Genomic DNA, 18,884 nt, shown 5'->3' with positions numbered 1-18,884 from the left:
GCCGGGCTCAGCCATTTCAACTTGGGCAACTGGCTGGAGGTGAGGCAATTCAGTAGTGAGTCGCTAACTTCTGGACTGAAAATTCCACTGCTTAGCGTGTAGCAGTTGCCAGTAGTGGAGTCCCCAACATATAGGTGCCAACTAGGGAGCTGCAAGCATGGTCATCAGTCAGAGGAGGCAGGCACTGGAAACAGAGTGGGGAAGTGAGCAGAAAGGGATACCCTGGCTTGGTCTTCACAGCTCCCAGTCCTAGGCTGTTCAGGTGGTGCCCAGAGGTCATATACAGACAGGCAACAGGCTGGATTTGGTTTTAGTTTGCCAACAGTTGCTCCAGCTATTAAAGCTTCCAGCTTTAGACGCTGCCATATGTGTCCCAGAGTAGTAATCCAAAGCAGTTGCATCTCAGGGCAGGCCTTACAGGCCATGCTGCTTCCCTTACAGGATCAAACCAGAAGATGCCATGGACTTTGGCATTTCTCTCCTCTTCTATGGCCTCTACTATGGTGTTCTTGAGCGGGACTTTGCAGAAATGTGTGCAGACTACATGGCGTCTACCATAGGGGTGAGTTCACTTGGGCTCTTTAATACTGCCTCCTGCCACCTCCAGAGAGTTCAGGATAGCATCACTTGTTTGATGGAAGAGATAAGCCATGCAAAATCCTTCAGGATGTGAGTGGTATGTATGGAGATTCCTTCCTTAAAATTTGGAAAACCAGGGCTTCCCTGGTGGCACAGCGGTTGAGAGTCTGCCTGCCGATGCAGGGGACATGGGTTCGTGCCCCAGTCTGGGAGGATCCCACATGCCGCGGAGCGGCTGGGCCCGTGAGCCATGGCCGCTGAGCCTGCGCTTCCGGAGTCCCTGGTGGCGCAGTGGTTGAGAGTCCGCCTGCCGATGGAGGGGACACGGGTTTGTGCCCCGGTCCGGGAAGATCCCACATACCGCGGAGCAGCTAGGTCCGTGAGCCATGGCCGCTGAGCCTGCGCTACCGGAGCCTGTGCCCCGCAACGGGAGAGGCCACAGCAGTGAGAGGCCCGCGTACCGCAAAAAAAAAAGAAAAAAAAAAAAAAATTGGAAAACCAATCTCAGATGTACCCTGGAATTTTTAACTCTAAGCTATTATAAGAATCACTTTACCCCGCAGGAAGTTAACAGTCACTCAACAGATACTTATTTAATGCCTCTGTCTAGTGACAGAGATGGGTATTAAAGTAATAAAAACACAAATAAATTATATATGATACTTTATATTATATTATTAAAATTATAACTTTAATAAATACTATGAAGGGGAGGTTCATGATACTATGAACAAATATAGTCATGGCATTTGACCTAGTCTTGGGGCTCAAAGATGGCTTCCCTGAAGATGTAACTATTGAGCTGACCTGAACAATGAGTAGAGTTAACCAGATGAAGTGAAAAGTGAAATGTATACCAGGTAGAGGAAATAGCATGTGTAAGAGGCCTGTAGTAGGAGAAAGGGTGAGCTTTTAAGGAACTAGGCTCATGTGTTTGTAGGGCTGAATTATAGTTTAAGTGTCTGGAGGAATAATAAAAGGCTAGGCTAGAAAAAGCCGTAGAGGCCAAATGAAAGATTGTGATTTTTATACTAAAAATATAAGGGGGCTAAGATAGAAAATGACATCATCAGATTTGCACTTTGAAAAGATCATTCTGGCTGCTTGGGTAGAGAACAGATTGGAGAGGGGTCCACAGATCAGATTGACTCACTTAGTCTTTAAGAGACAATTGCAGTAGTCTGGGCAAGATGAAGGTAGCTTGGATTAGGGTAGAGATGGTGAAAAGTGAGATTAGGGTAGAGATGGTGAAAAGTGAGAGAAATGGACTGTTGGAGAGGTATTTTGGAGGTAAGGTTGACAGGACTTGGATATAGATTGGTTCTGGAGACTGAAGGAAAAAACATGAAGGAAAGAAAGGTAGGTATCAAAGCTGACATTTCTAACTCAAGCAACTCCTTGGATCCTTCGCTGAGATAGGAAATGCTGCAGGAGGACCAAGTGGAGACCATGCAGAGATTCTTCAAGCTTAAAATATAGGTAAAGTAACAGCCAGTGTAAGAAACCCAACTCAATATCCTTATTTCTTTTTTTTCAAAATGTCTGTTGTGTATTTGCTGTTCTTAAAAGTAATACATTCTTTTTGTAATTGTGTGAACAACACAGAAGTGCTTCCCATCTGAGTATCATCCTATTAGACACAGCCATAAGAAGGAATATTTCCAAGTTTAATAGACATTTCTCCAGTTCTGTGCTGAAATAAGTGTGGTTCTGTCTGATGAGTGGGGACTGAAAGGCATTCAGAAGTTCTTGCTACTTCTGAGGTAGCAAGAGGTTTGGCAGGTTGGAGAGAAACCCTAGGAGAATATCAGGGAAGCAGGTTCTCTTGGAGCGTCCAGATACCAGTCCTAGCTTTTAGGCAGCAGATATCAGTGGAGACCAGTTGAGAAGTACAAGAAAGCTTGGCACTGACTTCATATGAGGCACCTCAGGAACTCTTGCTGAGTCTGAGACAGTTTTGCAGGTGGGGGCCTATTGGCTGTGCAAATTTGTATGTCACTGCTACTGTGATCTCATTCGTGCCACGGGCTGGTAGGCTTAGGGCAATTCACGTTAAGCAGAAGACTCAGCTATTATCTTGGGTAACATTAATCAAGTACAGTTTTAGGTTTAGGACTTTCTCAGTATCCTGGGACTATTTTTATTTTTCCTGTAATGTATCAAATTGAAAACAGTGTATTGGGTCACTTTATAGACAGCCTATTAGATTCTTTTCTGAACAGCTGTCTTATGTTTTAGCAACAGTTCACTGTCTCATCTATTTGTGTAGACTTCAGCTCTTCCCGAAGAGATTTCCAGACCCTAGATTGTCTAATTAGTAACTTCGCTTTCAACAGCAGAGATTGTCTAATTACTAACTTCACTTTCAACAGCAGAGATTGTCTAATTACTAACTTCACTTTCAACAGCAGCTGTTCACTGAGACTGCTTCTGTGGCACAGCCAGCTTTTCAGAGAATCCTGTCCTTTACCCTCTAGTGATTTCTTTTTCTTCCTGTTCTGTTTTTACAGAACCAATTCTCTGATTTTCCCAGGTTGTTGCCAACTTTATCTCAAGGTTATTATCAGCTGCCAATTTAAGTATAGCCTTTATTCCCTCAAGTGGGTCCCTAATAACCAATCTACAGAATTCCTTTTCTGAGCTCAGAATTGATCCACAAGTTAGCTTCTCCTCTGGGAGATAGGATTATTAAATTGGCCTCCCTAAGATGCAGTTTGAGCTGGGCCACTTTCCATGCTCTTGGGAAGAATTATTGGGTGCTGCAGTGATTATAAGTGATAATCCCTCATAAGATAATTCCCTAATAATGATAAATTCCAGCTTCACCAAGAGACCTGGTGGGAGAATTTCTCATTAGGGTGGAGAGTGCCTCAAATACTAGCTCCTGACCCCTCATACTCTCCTTCCTTTTATGGGATCTCACTAGTTACCCCACCACTCCACGATAACAGTCTGTCCCAAGGATAAACCCACATACCTCCCTGTACCTCTTAGCACAGAATCAAACAGTCACGTCGGACTTTATTAAAGGGTTGAGGATGAATAACAGGAAAATAAACTGTGAGTATTTGAATGAGTTGATCTGAGTTATCAGGCTGCCTGCTTTCCAGGGTTTTCAGACCCTGCCTCATCTAACTCTCAGCCTACCTCTGTATACTGGGTGTCATCTTAGCACCAACTAGAATCCACATCTGGACAACTACAATCCTCCAAATGCCTAGACCTAGAGCCTGTGTTCCTGACAAAAATAAAGCTGCCCCTCCCCTTTACCACAGGGTATCTTACATGAGGATCTACCTCTTCCCTAGGTAATTGACATTGAGAATGGCTTTCCTTTTCAGAGGAGCCACTCTAGCCAACTGTCTCTTTCAGAGGAGTCATTCTGAAAACTATCCAACAGAATGTGACCTTTCTGATCCTGACTATAGACAAGCAGTTTGCTTGTTTCCCCAGGTTCCCATCTTGAGGGGTCATAGGAAGACTAGGATGGCTTGTGATAGTACTGGGTGAGTCACCAGGAGTTAACACATTTGTTGTTTTCCAATACTCTTAGCAAATATTGCCGAGACTTAGTGACAGGCCTTCTGCTAGGGCTCAGGATGCCAAGAGATTAGACCAGGCAGGAATATGGGAGAAGAGACTCCAACATTGGATAAAGGGATAGATTGCACTACCTTGGAGTGCTTTCCAACCCAAAGAAATCCAAGACTCTGTTATTTCTGCCCATGTTTTTGGTCAAGTGGGCCTTGGTCTGCTCAGGAACACCTGGGCCCCTGAGCCACAACAACCTGAATTTAAAGAATATTGCTGGCCTTGAAGCCAAAATCTGATCAGTGCTTTGGGGAGGGCAATTTGAGGAAGCCAGGAGACTCCAGCTTTCCACGCATTCATTGGCCAACTCATTCATTTATTTATTCAAGCAACAGTTATTTATCAACCATCTACAATGTGTACAGAGTGTGACTGAGTGCAGCCCTTACTAGCACCACTGCCCACTTCCAGTAGCAGCCCTAGTTGTTTTTTTTTTTATTTGTGGTAAAATACACATAACATACCATCTTAACCATTTTAAAGTGTACAGTTCAGTAGCATTAATACATTTACATTGTTCTTCAACTGTCACCATGATCCATCCATAGAACTCTTCATTTTTCAGAACTGAAGCTTTATACCCATTAAACAATAATTCCCCAATCCCCACTCTCCCCAGCCCCTGGCAGCAATCATTCTACTTTCTGTCTCTATGAATTTGACCACTCTAGATGCCTCATATAAGTGGACTCATATGCAGTATTTGTCTTTTGTGACTGGCTTATTTCGCTTAGCGTAATGTCTTTAGGGTTTACCTATGTGTCATGTGTCAGAATTTCCTTCCTTTTTAAGGCTAAGTAATATTCCATTGTGTGTATATACCACATTTTCAGTCCTGGTTATTTTTCGTAGTCTTTTGTATGTTCTGTGATCACAGCTTCTATCCCAGAGAGTCAAAGTTGATTTGGAGCTGTTACCAGGTCAGGAACTAGGTCTGATTCACTTGGTCTACCTCTGGGAGTAGTTTGACCTAAAAAGATCTGTAATTAATTAATTTCACAATTCCTAGAAATAAAACCATGATGTTTTATAATTGTATTAACAAGCATTCTCAATTCCTTTTACACTGTTCTGCACTACTCTTTTTAGAGTAGAATAGCTCTTTGTTTTGCCTCACTTGGAGAAATTTGTAACCGTTTTGTTGAGTCAGGTCAATTCAAGGGAATCATGGATGGTGTCTGTGTTTTCCAGCTGGTTACTGTGAGGTCATAAGCTTGTGACAGCCAGTCAGTCTAGTTTCTGTTCACACCCAAAAGTCATGTTGGGGTGGGGGAGTGGGGGAGTGGGGTATTGTGAAATAAGCTTATTTCTGGGGCTTCCTCCTCTGCGAGAGTGATTGGGCAGGCAGGGTAGTAACACATTGTTTGTGCTGCATTGGGCCAGGTGTCCTGCCTCACATTTTCTATCTCCTGAGCAAATTGCTGTGCCCCAGATTTACTGCTTCCTGGATCCTCAGCAGCTCCAGATAATGTGAGGACAGGACTCTCTGCTCATTCACCTGACTTGAAGTAGTAGAAAGAGCCAGGAGGTTAGAATCAGACAGACCTGGTTTCAAATTCTCCTCCACTTTTAATTATCTGTATACTCTTGAGCAAGTTGCTTTACCTCTCTGATCTTGTTTTCTTAGCTGTAATAATATTGCCAGCCTTATAGAATTGTGGTAAGGAACAAATGGGTTAATGTCAAGCACTTTGCAGAGTAGCCTGGCCCATGGCAGACACACTCACATGATGATGATGATGGTGATGATGATAGCTACCATTTATTAAGTACCTACTATACAGTCCTGCTATGCTGTACGACCATGTATTTTATGTCTGTAATCACCTGGAGCACAGGGTCCTTGTAGAATTTGTCTTTGTATCTTCATCATCTCAACACACAAAGCAAGACATATACAAATCATCAACCATGAGTACTTGCCAGTTCTCTCTTAACACCATCTATTGTCTGAAGCTATCTTAGACCACTCTGTGATATGGAATCTCCTCCACTATAATCCTGGAAGTGGGTATTTTATTCAATTTTTCAACAGGTATTTCTGAAATCATCTACTTGAACTGACTGGGAGCCAGCTCAGCCCTGCCACCAGCTCTCTCTGGCCTCGAGTGAGGCTTTCCTTCTTGGGCATTAGTCTCCTTACTAGTCGAGGGGGTGGCCCAGAGGAGCCCACTAGGCTTTCATGGCACACATTTCCTGTGATGGTCAGTGGTGTGGATTAGAACTCATACATCCTGAGCACCTACTACATGCAAGCTCCTGTGCTGGGGTTTTGTGTGTTTTCTCATGTGTCTTCCTAATACCATGTGAGGCCGGGGGTAGTGTTCCTGTCCTACAAAGGAGAAATCTGACTCTGTTCATCTGAAGAGCTTACTCTCCCACTTTGAGTAACCTGTTTCAAACCTTCTCTACTCTCAAACCTCTCACACCCCTTCCTTCTGTCCCTTCATTCTCAGCAGATGACTTCGCCTCCTATTTACCTGAGCAACTAGAAACCAAACAGGAATCCCCACAATTCCTGACACCATATCTACAGATCTGCTCCTGTTTGCACCCATCTTCTCCTTCCTTCCAATAACAGTGGAATAAGTGTCCTTTCTCCCATCAGAGGCCAGCCCTACCTGCTCTCTGGATTCCACACCTCCTGGCTGCTCAGGGACCCGATATGCTGTTGACTTCCTTTCTCACCCATGACTTCACCTACTCCCTCTACTGGGCTCTTCCATTTAACCTTTTAAGTGTTCTTTTTCAAAAATATCCTTTTTTTGACCCACTTTCACTTCTAGCTACTGAGCCATTTCCTGTCACTCACACCTAAACTTGTAGAAAGTTCCTGTTTCCTTTTTTATCACGTTTCACTTATCCTTGGCCTATTCTAACTGGCCTCGGCTCATGCCCTTCTTCTGAAGTGACTCTTACTCAGGTCACCGGTGACTCTGTGTCACTCATTCTGGTGGATTCTGATCTCAGCAGTCATCAGCTCAGTTGACTCAGCACTGCTTCCTTCTTAAAAAGGTTTTCCCCCCTTGGATTTTGTGACATTACAGTGTCCTGGTTTTCTTTCTGTCTCTCTGGTATTTTCTGTCTCCTCTGCTAACTTTCCATCCCCTTAAATGTTATTGTTCCTCTGAGCTCAAGGCTAAACCATCTTCTCTGCTCTTCGCCTAGGTATTTCCCTTTTCTTCTTCCACGGCTTCCAGATCTCTAATCCAAAACTCTCTTCTGAACTCCAGACCTTTACTATTCAGCTGTCTCTGGTATCAACAGTCTGTCCACTTCTCTCAATTTTTACTGCCATCAGATTAGCCCAAGACATCACCTTAGCACAGGCCCCCATACAGCATTTAAAGAATTGTAACTGTCTCTTAGCTGGTCTCTCTGAATCCATTTTGGCCTCATCTCCAATCCATTTTTCACACAGAAGACAGAGTGCTCTTTTAAAATATGAGTCTGATCATGCTACTCCGTACTTAAATAAAGCCTTTAGGTGACTTCTCATTTCAAGTCCAAGATCCTCCATGCAGCCATAAGGGCATTAGGTTCCTTTCAGTTTCTCAAGTGCACCAGGTCCTTCCTGCCCCAGGGCCTCCTCTTGTCACTTCTGCCTCTCTTCATCTAACTAACTCCCACCTATCCTTTACCTCTCAGCCTAAAATGCCACTCCCTTGAGGAAGCCTCCTCAGATGACCTAGGTTTAGTTAGGAAACCCCTTCATTGCAGTGTTCTTTGATATCCCTTTTAATGCCTTTTAAATAATTCTTATTTTAGCCTTTTAAATAATTCTCATTTTATATAAATAAAAAAAAATTTTTTTGAAGTATAGTTGACATACAATGTTGTGTTAATTTCTTCTGTACAGCAGAGTGACTCAGTTTTTTCATATTCTTTACCACTATGGTTTGTCACAGGAAATTGAATATAGTTCCCTGTGCTATATGTAGGACCTTGTTGTTTATCCTTGTTGTTTATCCATCCTATACATAATATTTTGCCTCTGCTAACCCCAAACTCCCATTCCTTCCTTCCCCTATCCCCCCACCCCTTGGCAACCACAAGTTTGTTCTCTATACCTGTGAGTCTGTTTTTGTTTCATAGATACATTGATTTGTATTGTATTTTAGATTCCGCATATAAGTGATACCACATGGTGTTTGTCTTTCTCTTTCTGACTTACTTCGCTTAGTATGATAATCTCTAGATCCATCCATGTTGCTGCAAGTGGCATTATTTCATTCTTTTTGATGGCCGAGTAATATTCCATTGTGTATATATGTACCACATCTTCTTTGTCCATTCATCAGTTGATGGACATTTAGGTTGTTTCCATGTCTTGGCTGTTGTAAATAGTGCTGCTGTGGACATAAGGGGTGCATGTATCTTTTCATATTATAGTTTTGTCTGGATATATGCCCAGGAGTGGGATTGCTGGATCATGTGGCAACTCTATTTTTAATTTTTTGAGGAACCTCCATACTGTTTTCCATAGTGGCTGCACCAATTTACATTCTCACGAACAGTGTAAGAGGGTTCCCCTTTCTCCACACCAGCACTTATTGTTTGTAGATTTTTTTTTTTTTTTTGGTGATACGCAGGCCTCTCACCGCTGCGGCCTCCCCCGCTGCGGAGCACAGGCTCCGGACGCGCAGGCTCAGCGGCCGTGGCTCACGGGCCCAGCCGCTCCGCGGCATGTGGGATCCTCCCGTACCGGGGCACGAACCCGCGTCCCCTGCATCAGCAGGCGGACTCTCAACCACTGCGCCACCAGGGAAGCCCTGTTTGTAGATTTTTTGATGATGACCATTCTGATCGATATGAGGTGGTACCTCATTGTAGTTTTTGTTTGTTTGTTTTTGTTTTGTTTTTTTGTTTTTTTATAAAGAAGAATCACACAGGAAGAGGCACTGGAGATGTTTCTTTTTTTAAAAATTTATTTATTTGTTTATTTATTTTTGGCTGCTCTGGGTCTTTGTTGCTGCACGTGGGCTTTCCCTAGTTGCAGCAAGCGGTGGCTACTCTTCGTTGTGGTGTGCAGGCTTCTCATTGTGGTGTCTTCTCTTGTTGCGGAGCATGGGCTCTAGGGCACACAGGCTTCAGTAGTTGTGGCTCACGGGTTTAGTTGTTCTGCAGCATGTGGAGTCTTCCTGGACCAGGGCTCAAAGCCGTGTCCCCTGCGTTGGCAGGCAGATTCTTAACCACTGCACCACCAGAGAAGCCCACCTCATTGTATTTTTGATTTGCATTTCTCTAATAATTAGCAATGTTGAGCACCTTTTCATGTACATATTGGCCATCTGTATATCTCCTTTTTTAAAATAAATTTATTTATTTTTGGCTGCGTTGGGGCTTTGTTGCTGTGCATGGGCTTTTCCCTAGTTGCGGCGAGCGGGGGCTACTCTTCGTTGCAGTGTGCGGGTTTCTCATTGCGGTGGCTTCTCGTTGCAGGGCATGGGCTCTAGGGCGCACAGGCTTCAGTAGTTGTGGCACACGGGTTTAGTTGTTCCATGGCATGTGAGATCTTCCTGGACCAGGGCTCAAAGCCATGTCCCCTGCATTGGCAGGCAGATTCTTAACCACTGCACCACCAGGGAAGCCCACCTCATTGTATTTTTGATTTGCATTTCTCTAATAATTAGCAGTGTTGAGCACGTTTTCATGTGCCTATTGGCCGTCTGTATACTTTTTTTTAATAAATTTATTTTTGTCTGCACTGGGTCTTTGTTGCTGTGCGTGGGCTTTCTCTAGTTGTGGCGAGCGGGGGCCACTCTTCGTTGCATTGCGTGGGTTTCTCATTGTGGTGGCTTCTCTTGTTGCAGCGCACAGGCTTCAGTAGCTGTGGCACATGGGCTCAGTAGTTGTGGAGCACAGGCTTAGTTGCTCCGTGGCATATGGGATCCTCCCGGATCAGGGATCGAACCCGTGTCCCCTGCATTGGCAAGCGGATTCTTAACCACTGTGCCACCAGGGAAGTCCTGATCTGTATGTCTTCTTTGGAGAAATGTCTATTTAGGTCTTCTGCCCATTTATCCATTGGGTTGTTTGTTTTTTTGTTGTTGAGTTGTATGAGCTGTTTGTATTTTTTGGAAATCAAGCCCTTGTCGGTTGCATTGTTTGCAAATATTTTCTCCCATTCTGTAGGTTGTCTTTTTGGGTTTTTTAAAATGGTTTCCTTTGCTGTGCAAAAGCTCGTAAGTTTGATTAGGTTGCATTTGTTTATTTTTGTTTTTATTTCTCTTGCCTTGGGAGACTGACCTAAGAAAAACATTGGTATGATTTATGTCAGAGAATATTTTGCCTATGATCTCTTCTAGGAGTTTTATGGTATCATATCTTATGTTTAAGTCTTTAAGCCATTTTGAGTTTATATTTGTGCATGGTGTGAGGGAGTGTTCTAACTTCATTGATTTACATGCAGCTGTCCAACTTTCCCAGCACCAATTGCTGAAGAGACTGACTTTTTCCCATTTTATATTATTGCCTCCTTTGTCGAAGATTAATTGACCATAGGTATGCGGGTTTTTTCTGGGCTCTCTATTCTGTTTCACTAATCTGTATGTCTGTTTTTGTGCCAGTACCACACTGTTTTGATTATGTAGCTTTGTAGTATTGTCTGAAGTCTGAGAGGGTTATGATTCCTGCTTTGTTCTTTTTCCTCAAATACTTATTTTTTTAATGTCAGTCTCCCCTAGCTGTAGGTTTCATGAGGACAGAGGCCAGGTCTGTGTTATTCCAGCATTCTAGCCCAAGGACCCAGTCCAGTGGCTGTTTCTTAGTAGGTGCCCAATATATTCTGATAGAAGGAAAGAAGAGTTTGGGTGGCTTGCTCAAGGTCATCAAGATAGTAAGTGACAGAGGATGGAAATGTGGTGTGTCTAATCCTGACAAATTATGTGGCCCCTTGAGCCCTTTCCACACTGAGGCATCAGGCTCTTGAGGTTGAACTGAAATCTGCCTCCCTGTACTTTACCCTACTCAGCCTCAGTGCCTCCTGATACAGTCTCTGTGGGTTCTGCAAACTACGGGGTTGCTGGGCCCTTCCTGACTTGACAGGCTTACCTGATAACTTTGTTGAAACTTTGTGGGATTTGACCCTGCCATCCTGTTGCCACATTAGCTTGTGGGGAGAACTCCAGAAGCTAGGGGCCTAATAGACATTTTCCTGGGCGTCCCTCCTACTCTCATTACCTCATCCAAGTTCTCTTGCATCCTGTATCCCTTGCCCCAGTGTCTTGGGGCAGAACTCAAGGATGATTTGAGGTGAAGCTCTTCCTCAGAGCTCTCACCCATCTCCCTGAGTTGAGGCGTTCCCACTTATTTCACTGCCAGTGCTGTGGACCAGAGTGAGTGGCCATGTTCCTGTGCTGCATGATTGTGCAGGGACTCAGTGCCAGAGCTGGACCCAGACTTCTTGGCCTCTTTTCTCTCTGTTCAGTTGATGTGCCTAGAAATTCTAAGCCAGACATATTTCAGAGCCATAAGCCTCTTGAGCACTGGAGAAGTGTTTCTCAGAGGTCCCCTCAACACTAACATTCAGATTCCAGCTTTGGAGAGTTGCAGTTAGTGGGCTCCCACGGGTTTGGCTCTGCCCTCACTCTTGCTTTTCCTTTTGCACTCTCGATAAACATATCAGAACCTTTTGAATTACTGGCTCTCAGTGAGCTAAGTAGCTGATCTTTCTGCAGCGTTCAGCAGATGTTAATGGACGTCTTGGGTAGAACTTGGGTTAGGAGTCAGAGGGGCTGGGTTCTCGTCACAGCTAGTTTCTTTCCTTTCTGGGCTTTGGTTTCCCCAGGGACGGGGCTGCTCTGGTGTTCTGTGATAGTAACGAGCTCACCTTGAGCCACTTCAGACAGTTTTGTAAGACGGTGAGGTGGGGGTGAAGGCAGGAAGCTCTCTATTCATGGATTCTTGGGGTGGTGTGGCTCTACCTTCTACGCTTGAAGACTCTTGGGAGTCAAGAGAGGCCATTTCTCATAAGGGCAGCTTGGAGGCAGAGATGCCCCCATGTTGAGCAGAGGTTCTGGCAGGTGTAGCTGTCACCATCCTCCCTACTCCCTATTCCAGCACCTGTATGCCCACCCCTCCTCCACTGCTGTCCCTCACCCAGCTTCAGGGCTGTGGCTTTTTCAGAAGACAGTCGCTTGGAAATAAAAAACAGAGCAAACTCAAGTTAAGAAAATACAGAAAGGCTAAGTGTAATCTATTTCCCTTATAGGTGCAGATAAAATTGTAATAATAAATGCAGAATCCTTTCTAAAAATTCATTTTACAGTTTTGCAAGATGTGAAAGTTCTGGAGATTAGCTGCACAGCAATGTGAATATACTTATTAACATTACCAAACTGTATATTTTAAAATAGTTAAGGGCTTCTCTGGTGGCACAGTGGTTGAGAGTCCGCCTGCCGATACGGGGGATATGGGTTCGTGCCCCGGTCTGGGAGGATCCCACATGCCTCGGAGCGGCTGGGCCCGTGAGCCATGGCCGCTGAGCCTGCGTGTCTGGAGCCTGTGCTCCGCAACGGGAGGGGCCACAGCAGTGAGAGGCCCGCGTACCAAAATAAATAAATAAATAAAATAAAATAGTTAAGATGGTAAATTCTGTGTTATGTGTGTTTTACCATAATTTTTAGGACAGTGCAAAGAAAAAAAAAACAATAGGTCTTAGACTATTTCAGCAAATAAAATTCAAGTCTTTTCTCCTTGGGGTGAAGGGGAAATGCTCTGTAGCTATTTAATAATAAACCACAAGGAAAGTATGCAAAATTTGGAATTTCGTTTTGGAGCATGGAATTGGTTATCCATTGTGATTAACCATGGTAATACATAATCTTTTAAAGTATGGGCATACCTCATTTTACTGTGCTTTCCTTTATTGCGCTTCACAGATGATTGTGTTTGTTTTGTTTTGTTTACAAATTGAGGGTTTGTGACAGCCCTGCATCAAGCAAGTCTATCAGCACCAATTTCCAACAGCATTTGCTCCCTTTGTGTCTCTGTGTCACATTTTGGTGATTCTTAAAATATTTCGAACTTTTTCATTATTATTATATTTGTTATGGTGACCTGTGATCTTTGATGTTACTATTGTAATTGGTGTTTTAGACACAATGCTGTTGCACACTTAATAGACTACAGTAAGTATAAACATAATGTTTAAATACACTGGGAAACCAAAAAATCTACGTGACTTGCTTTATTGTGGTGTTCTGGAACCGAGCCCTCAATATCTCTGAGGTTTGCCTGTAATATATGTTCATTAAGGAAAATTTGAGTACAGAAAAATACGCAAAAGAAAAAAATCACTTATAATCCTACTACCAAGACATCACTGGTGTGAATATTCTCATACATTTCCTTCTGATCTTTTGATAGATTTGGATTGTCTTTACATATATATGTACCAATAATACTGTGCCTCCAATTTTGTACCCTGCTTTTGACACTCAGGGTTATATCTCAAGCTTCAGTTGACCCACCACCTCTCTAGTCCCTTGAGTATAATTTATTGAGGCATTCTTCCATTGTTGGTCATTTATGGTTATTTCCATTTCTTTGCTTGTTTTTGTTTTTTTTATTATTTTTAAATAAAATATATGTAATGTAAAATTCACCATTTTAGCCATCCTTAAGGTACTGTCTACTTACAAAATTTTTCATCACTCCACACAGAGACTGTGCCCATTAAGCAGTAACTCCCCATTTCCTCCTCCCACCGCTGGTTACCTCTAATCTATTTTCTGTCTATGAATTTGCCTATTGTAGATATTTTATATAAATGGAATCATATACAATGTTTATCCTTTTGTGTCTGACTTATTTTACTTAGTGTAATATTTCCAAGGTGCCTGCACGTTGTAGCATGTATCAGAACTTCATTACTCTTATGACTGAATAACATTTCATTGGCGGGATAGACCCCATTTTGTTTATCCATGCTTCTGTTTCCAGACACTTGTGTTGTTTACACCTTTTGGCTATTTGTGAATAATGCTGCTATGAGCATTGGTATACAAGTGTGTGGTTAGTCTCTGTTTTTATTCTTTAGGAGTATGTACCTAAGAATGGAATTGCTGTGTCATATGGTAATTCCACATTTGACTTTTTGAGGGATTGCCAAACTCTTTGCTTCTTTAATTATAAATAACACTTAAATGAGTATCTGTATGCATGAAGCTTTTTTGATATTTTTACTCCTTCTTTAAATTCCTTAAGGTGAAATTAATGGGTTAAATGGTGTGACAGTTTGAGACATCATGCCAAATGCTGTCCAAAAGGGTTGAACCTCTTTTGCTGCTGCCACAAGTGTCTGAGAATGCCCTTGTCAACAAACCAGCATTGCACCAGGTGTTTCACTGTTTTGAATCTTGGAGAAGAGATGTTGCCCATCTCTGATGGAACCATAATCTGGCTGCACAGTGGCCTCGCTGATGTAGCTCCCAGTCACCAGCCCTGAGCCCTTCTTTTTCCCATTCTCCTTGTCCCTGATGCCGACCCTCCCAGTATTCAGGTCCTATCAGATCTGACTTCCTTTCACCCATCTGCCCAGCAAAGATGAGGGCGATCTGGTGTATGAGATATTCTCTAGCTCTGGGGACTCCCCCTACCATGTCGTCTCCTCTACAGAAGACCTAAGGCCTCTGTGGTACCTTCCCACTTTGGCTGATTCTCACGTCTTTTCTGTGTTTTCCTCCTGCTCTTCTCTCCCAGTTCTACAGCGAGTCGGGCATGCCCACCAAACACCTCTCGGACAGTGTGTGTGCCGTGTGTGGGCAGCAGATCTTTGTGGATGTCAGTGAAGAGGGCATCATCGAGAACACGTATAGGCTGTCTTGCAATCATGTGTATCCTGCCTGGAGCTCCTGGGCCACGTCTCTCTTGCCACGTGCACACTCCAGTCAGGGAGGGAAGGGGGTAGTCATGACCCTGGGCGTGCTGTCCAGACCTTTGAAGGTAGGGGAGTCACAAGAAGCAGACATTTGGGTGATGTCCTCTGCTAGGGAAGCCAACCCCCAGGAGTAGAAACGGCTGCCTCCTTTGCTCCTTCTCACAGACGGGAGCCACTCTTACATGTAGCCTGGCTGGATCAGAAAGGAGCCTACAGCTGCACTAGCTGCCCCGAGACTGGGTCAGTCACAGGGGAGGAACATCCTCTAACTGGCTCCCTCAGTTTCAGAATCAAATCCGCCTGAATAGCACTTGTGACATTTACCATGTCCTTACTCAGCTCCCATTCTGTGCCATGTGCTATCTCCGTTTTTCCCCATAACAGCCCTGTAAGGCAGAGTTCATTATCCTCACTTCACATATGACGAAGCAGGGTCAGAGAGAAGGGACTTGCCCAAGATTATACAACTGATAAGAGGTGAAGCCAGGATTTGAACCTTCCTCCAGAGCTAGGGCCTGGGCACCTTGAAGACTGGCATGGGGCTGGAGTGCCATCCTGGCCGCCCACCATTTCCCTTGACCAGTGGTGCTCAGATTCCACGAGTTCTGCATCCGTGGCTGGTGCATTGTGGGAAAGAAGCAGACGTGTCCCTACTGCAAAGAGAAGGTAGACCTCAAGAGGATGTTCAGCAACCCGTATCCTTTGTTTGGAGTCTTTTTGGAAGTGGGCGGTGGTAAGAAAGTACTGGCCTGCATCTGGGTGGGTCTTGGGGCCCTCCCTCCTGCCCCCAGCCTGGCTGCTGCCCACCAGTCCATGCGGCTTGTGGTCTCGGGAAGTGGGTGGGATGTGGGGCAGGACCAGCAGCTCAGCTTCTCCTCTTGGTTCAGGATTCCTCAAGGGTAAATCAGTAGTGATAGCAGCTACCATTTTCTGCTTGCTTACTATGTGCCTGGCACTGTGCTAAGTGCTTTACTCGTATTAGCTCACTTGATTCTCTAGAGCTTTATGACCTGGGTAATATTATCCTAATTTTACCAGTGAAACAGTTTAAAGATTGAATAATTTGTTCAAGGTGATGTAATGAATGGGTCGTGCCTTACCTGTGACAGGCAGGGCTGGAGACCAGCTCTGTGCCTGTGCAGGGCCTGCAAGGTACAGGGATGGTGGGGGCCCCTGTCCCCATCCACCTGAACACAGGACCTGTGCTCCTCTGAGCTGCCCCTCCCTACCTGACCAGCCCTCCCCACTTTGCCTTCAGCCTCCGCTTCCTCCCCGCAGCCTGTCTGTCGGAAAATGCCCAGCCACTTCTTCGGCCACCCCGCCCCCCATTTCCCCTGGGATCCAGGGACTTCTCCTAACTGCCCTTCCTCTCTGCGCCAGGGTTCCCTGTCCCCTGGACACTAGCTGGGCCGTGCGGGGCCACTGTGTTCCCCTTTAAGATTCCTTGCTTGGTTCTTCCAGCGTCTAGTTCAGGAACGGTTTAGTAACTCCATGGTCAAACTGAGGTTTGGGGCTTCCCTTAGTTCTCAGGACTGGACCCGGCTGTGTTTTCTGATGCCTTCAGAGGGATTCCCCATAGTCTCATGAGGTTCAACCTGTGCTTTCCCCAGAGCTGGTTTCCCAGGCTCCCTCTCCATGTCTTGCCCGGCAGTTAGCTGTAAATTGAAAGGAAGGGACTTATCTCCAGGGGCCGCTTGGCCTCAGTAGGGCCTGGTGCTCAGTGCCCTTGGGTGGGGATTCCTTAGAGCCTTTGCCTGGGGTTATCCCCTATGAGCAGCCTCTTGCTCTGCTCCCTCGTGCCTCTGTCCCAAGACTCAATCCCTTCCTTGACCTAGAAAACCTCCCATTTTGGACATTGCAAGAACCTTTGGGTTACCTTATCCCACTCCCCACCTCCCTGATGCCATCATCACCCATAATCTACAGCAGTCTCGGGCACACTGGCGGTCCAATCTTAGAAGGTTATGCGGAGCCCTGTCTGCATGTTGGTCATGGAGAGCTTAGTTTCACCCCTCCACCCTCTCCCGCATCTGTCCAATCTTCTGCACTGCTCCCCTCTGCCCTCCTGCCCCCATTCTCTGGGTTTAGCCCTGCATTCCAACATAGAGGGGCTGGGTGGGGCTTTCTAGAAAGCAGCTTCCTTTCTCTGTAGGCCCATTTCTGTGGAGCATCTGGAAAGTGTAGGCAGACCCTCTCACCCATCCCCTAGACCAACCTTAGCAACTTGAACATGTAACCTCTTTTCTTTGACGCAGTGACAGCTGGGAGAGGCCTCATGTCATGTACGGGCAACTGCTGGACTGGCTTCGATACTTGGTAGCCTGGCAGCCTGTCATCATTGGCCTGGTGCAAGGCATCAACTATATCCTGGGCCTGGAATAGTCAGGAAGAAGAGCATCCACCCACCATGGACCTCAGGGCACTCTCCTCCCTGCCCTCCAAGACCTCCTGGGTGGGAAAGACTCAAAGGGGCACTCGGGCCACTCAGGACCCTTCCGGCTGTGTCCGGGCTGGGGAGGGATATGATGGAGAGCCAGCAGGTGGGGCTGTCAGCAGTGGGGGGCTTTTTAAAAGAAAACTATTTTGATGAATATATTTAAAAACCTTTTTTATTGTGGAGCATAGGAATTGCCCCAATTCCTCCAGGCTTCAGCCTCCCTGCTTGAGCAGGGCAGGAGCAGAGCCACAACATTTTTGGTGTAAAGGAGACATCTCTTCTCTGGCTGAGAGCCCCAGCCCGCCTCCCCTTCCTTCCGTATGTGGGGCTTGAGCCTGGTACACTCAGTGTGGAAGAGCCAGGGAGCTCCGGCCAGTGCCACTGATGAGCACTGAGGGGTGAGGTGTCCTCCGTCCTCCTTGGTTAAGGCCACAGGTGGGCGTTGTCTGACTCCGTCTTCCCTGTTGGGGGCCGTAGGCTGGTGGAGACAAGTGGAACCTTGTCATAACTTTTGCAGCAAGGGAAGCTCTAGGACCTCAGAATTCATTGGGGATTTGTGTGGGGGTGACCAGAGCTGTAGCAGCTTGGGGAACCTGCCACTAAGCATGGCTGTACTCAGCCAAGAACAGAGACCATCTATACATAGTTGGGCCACAGAGGTTACTGCTGGCAGCGGTGATTGAGGGCCGCTTGTGCAAGCTGATCCTCTGCCCAGAAGTGGTGACGTGCTGTAGGCCACTGCCACATCACTTCCTTCCCTGAAAGCTGGAGAGAGAGTGAGTGTGTGTGCGTGTGTGTGTGTGTGTGTGTGTGTGTGCGCGCGCGCGTGCGTGCGTGCGGTAGAAGAACTATGACAGATGTGAGACTTCTTCCTGTGGTCAGACATTGTTCCCTTGAAGCTGCCAGGGGATTCCCAGCCCAAGGAATATCCTCATGCCAGCCTTGTCATCCATGAGTCCTGCCTGGGCCTGGCAACACAAGTGGTGAGGTGGGTGGGAAGAGGGTCAGGCCCAGGTAAGTATGGGTTCTGAAAAGGGGTTCCAGGTAGGCCCCAGCTCTGGTCCTAGGAGTTTTGAAGGAAGTGGGAGGGCAAACGTGGGCCTTCCGTGTTGGGTTCCTAGGGAATATGGCCCTTCAAGTGCAGTAAGAACCAAGCAGGATCTTGTCATCCATTCTCAATAAAGCTCCGTGAGCTGGGTTGGAAAGCTGAACATCCATCTTGCTTTTCTTCTTCCCACCTCTTTCCCTGCAGTCCCCGTGGGTGCCTGGCCCTTGCTGTCTCTTGCTCTTCCCATTTGAGAGCCAGGGCCTGGGGGTGGCTGGCCCTGCCCAACATCCCTGAGCAAGGTGGAATGCCGGGCTTTCATCCTGTAGCAGAAGGTGCCCTGTGCCATC

General features: G+C 45.8%; 1 protein-coding gene across 6 annotated transcripts in view; it reads left to right on the top strand.

The window, feature by feature from the left end:
• Nucleotides 1-17,660, top strand: part of RNF121 (ring finger protein 121) — a 95,239-nt gene extending 77,579 nt beyond the window's left edge. For 5 of the 6 annotated variants that reach the window (XM_028501547.1, XM_028501546.1, XM_055078707.1 and 2 more), the window contains 4 exons: nucleotides 442-562; nucleotides 14,875-15,008; nucleotides 15,646-15,747; nucleotides 17,314-17,660. In XM_028501547.1, coding sequence (XP_028357348.1) covers nucleotides 442-562; nucleotides 14,875-15,008; nucleotides 15,646-15,747; nucleotides 17,314-17,434 — 478 coding nt within the window. In that variant the 3' untranslated portion in view covers nucleotides 17,435-17,660. Of the gene's footprint in view, nucleotides 1-441; nucleotides 563-14,874; nucleotides 15,009-15,645; nucleotides 15,786-17,307 lie in introns of all 6 variants that reach the window. The other variant, XM_055078710.1, reaches the window with a different exon arrangement.
• The last annotated feature ends 1,224 nt before the right edge of the window (nucleotides 17,661-18,884 follow it).

This window comes from Physeter macrocephalus, chromosome 16 (assembly GCF_002837175.3).
Source record: "Physeter macrocephalus isolate SW-GA chromosome 16, ASM283717v5, whole genome shotgun sequence".
Lineage (NCBI taxonomy): Eukaryota > Metazoa > Chordata > Mammalia > Artiodactyla > Physeteridae > Physeter > Physeter macrocephalus.
Note: the sequence above shows the minus strand (reverse complement) of the source record. Positions and strands in the feature narration are given on the sequence as shown.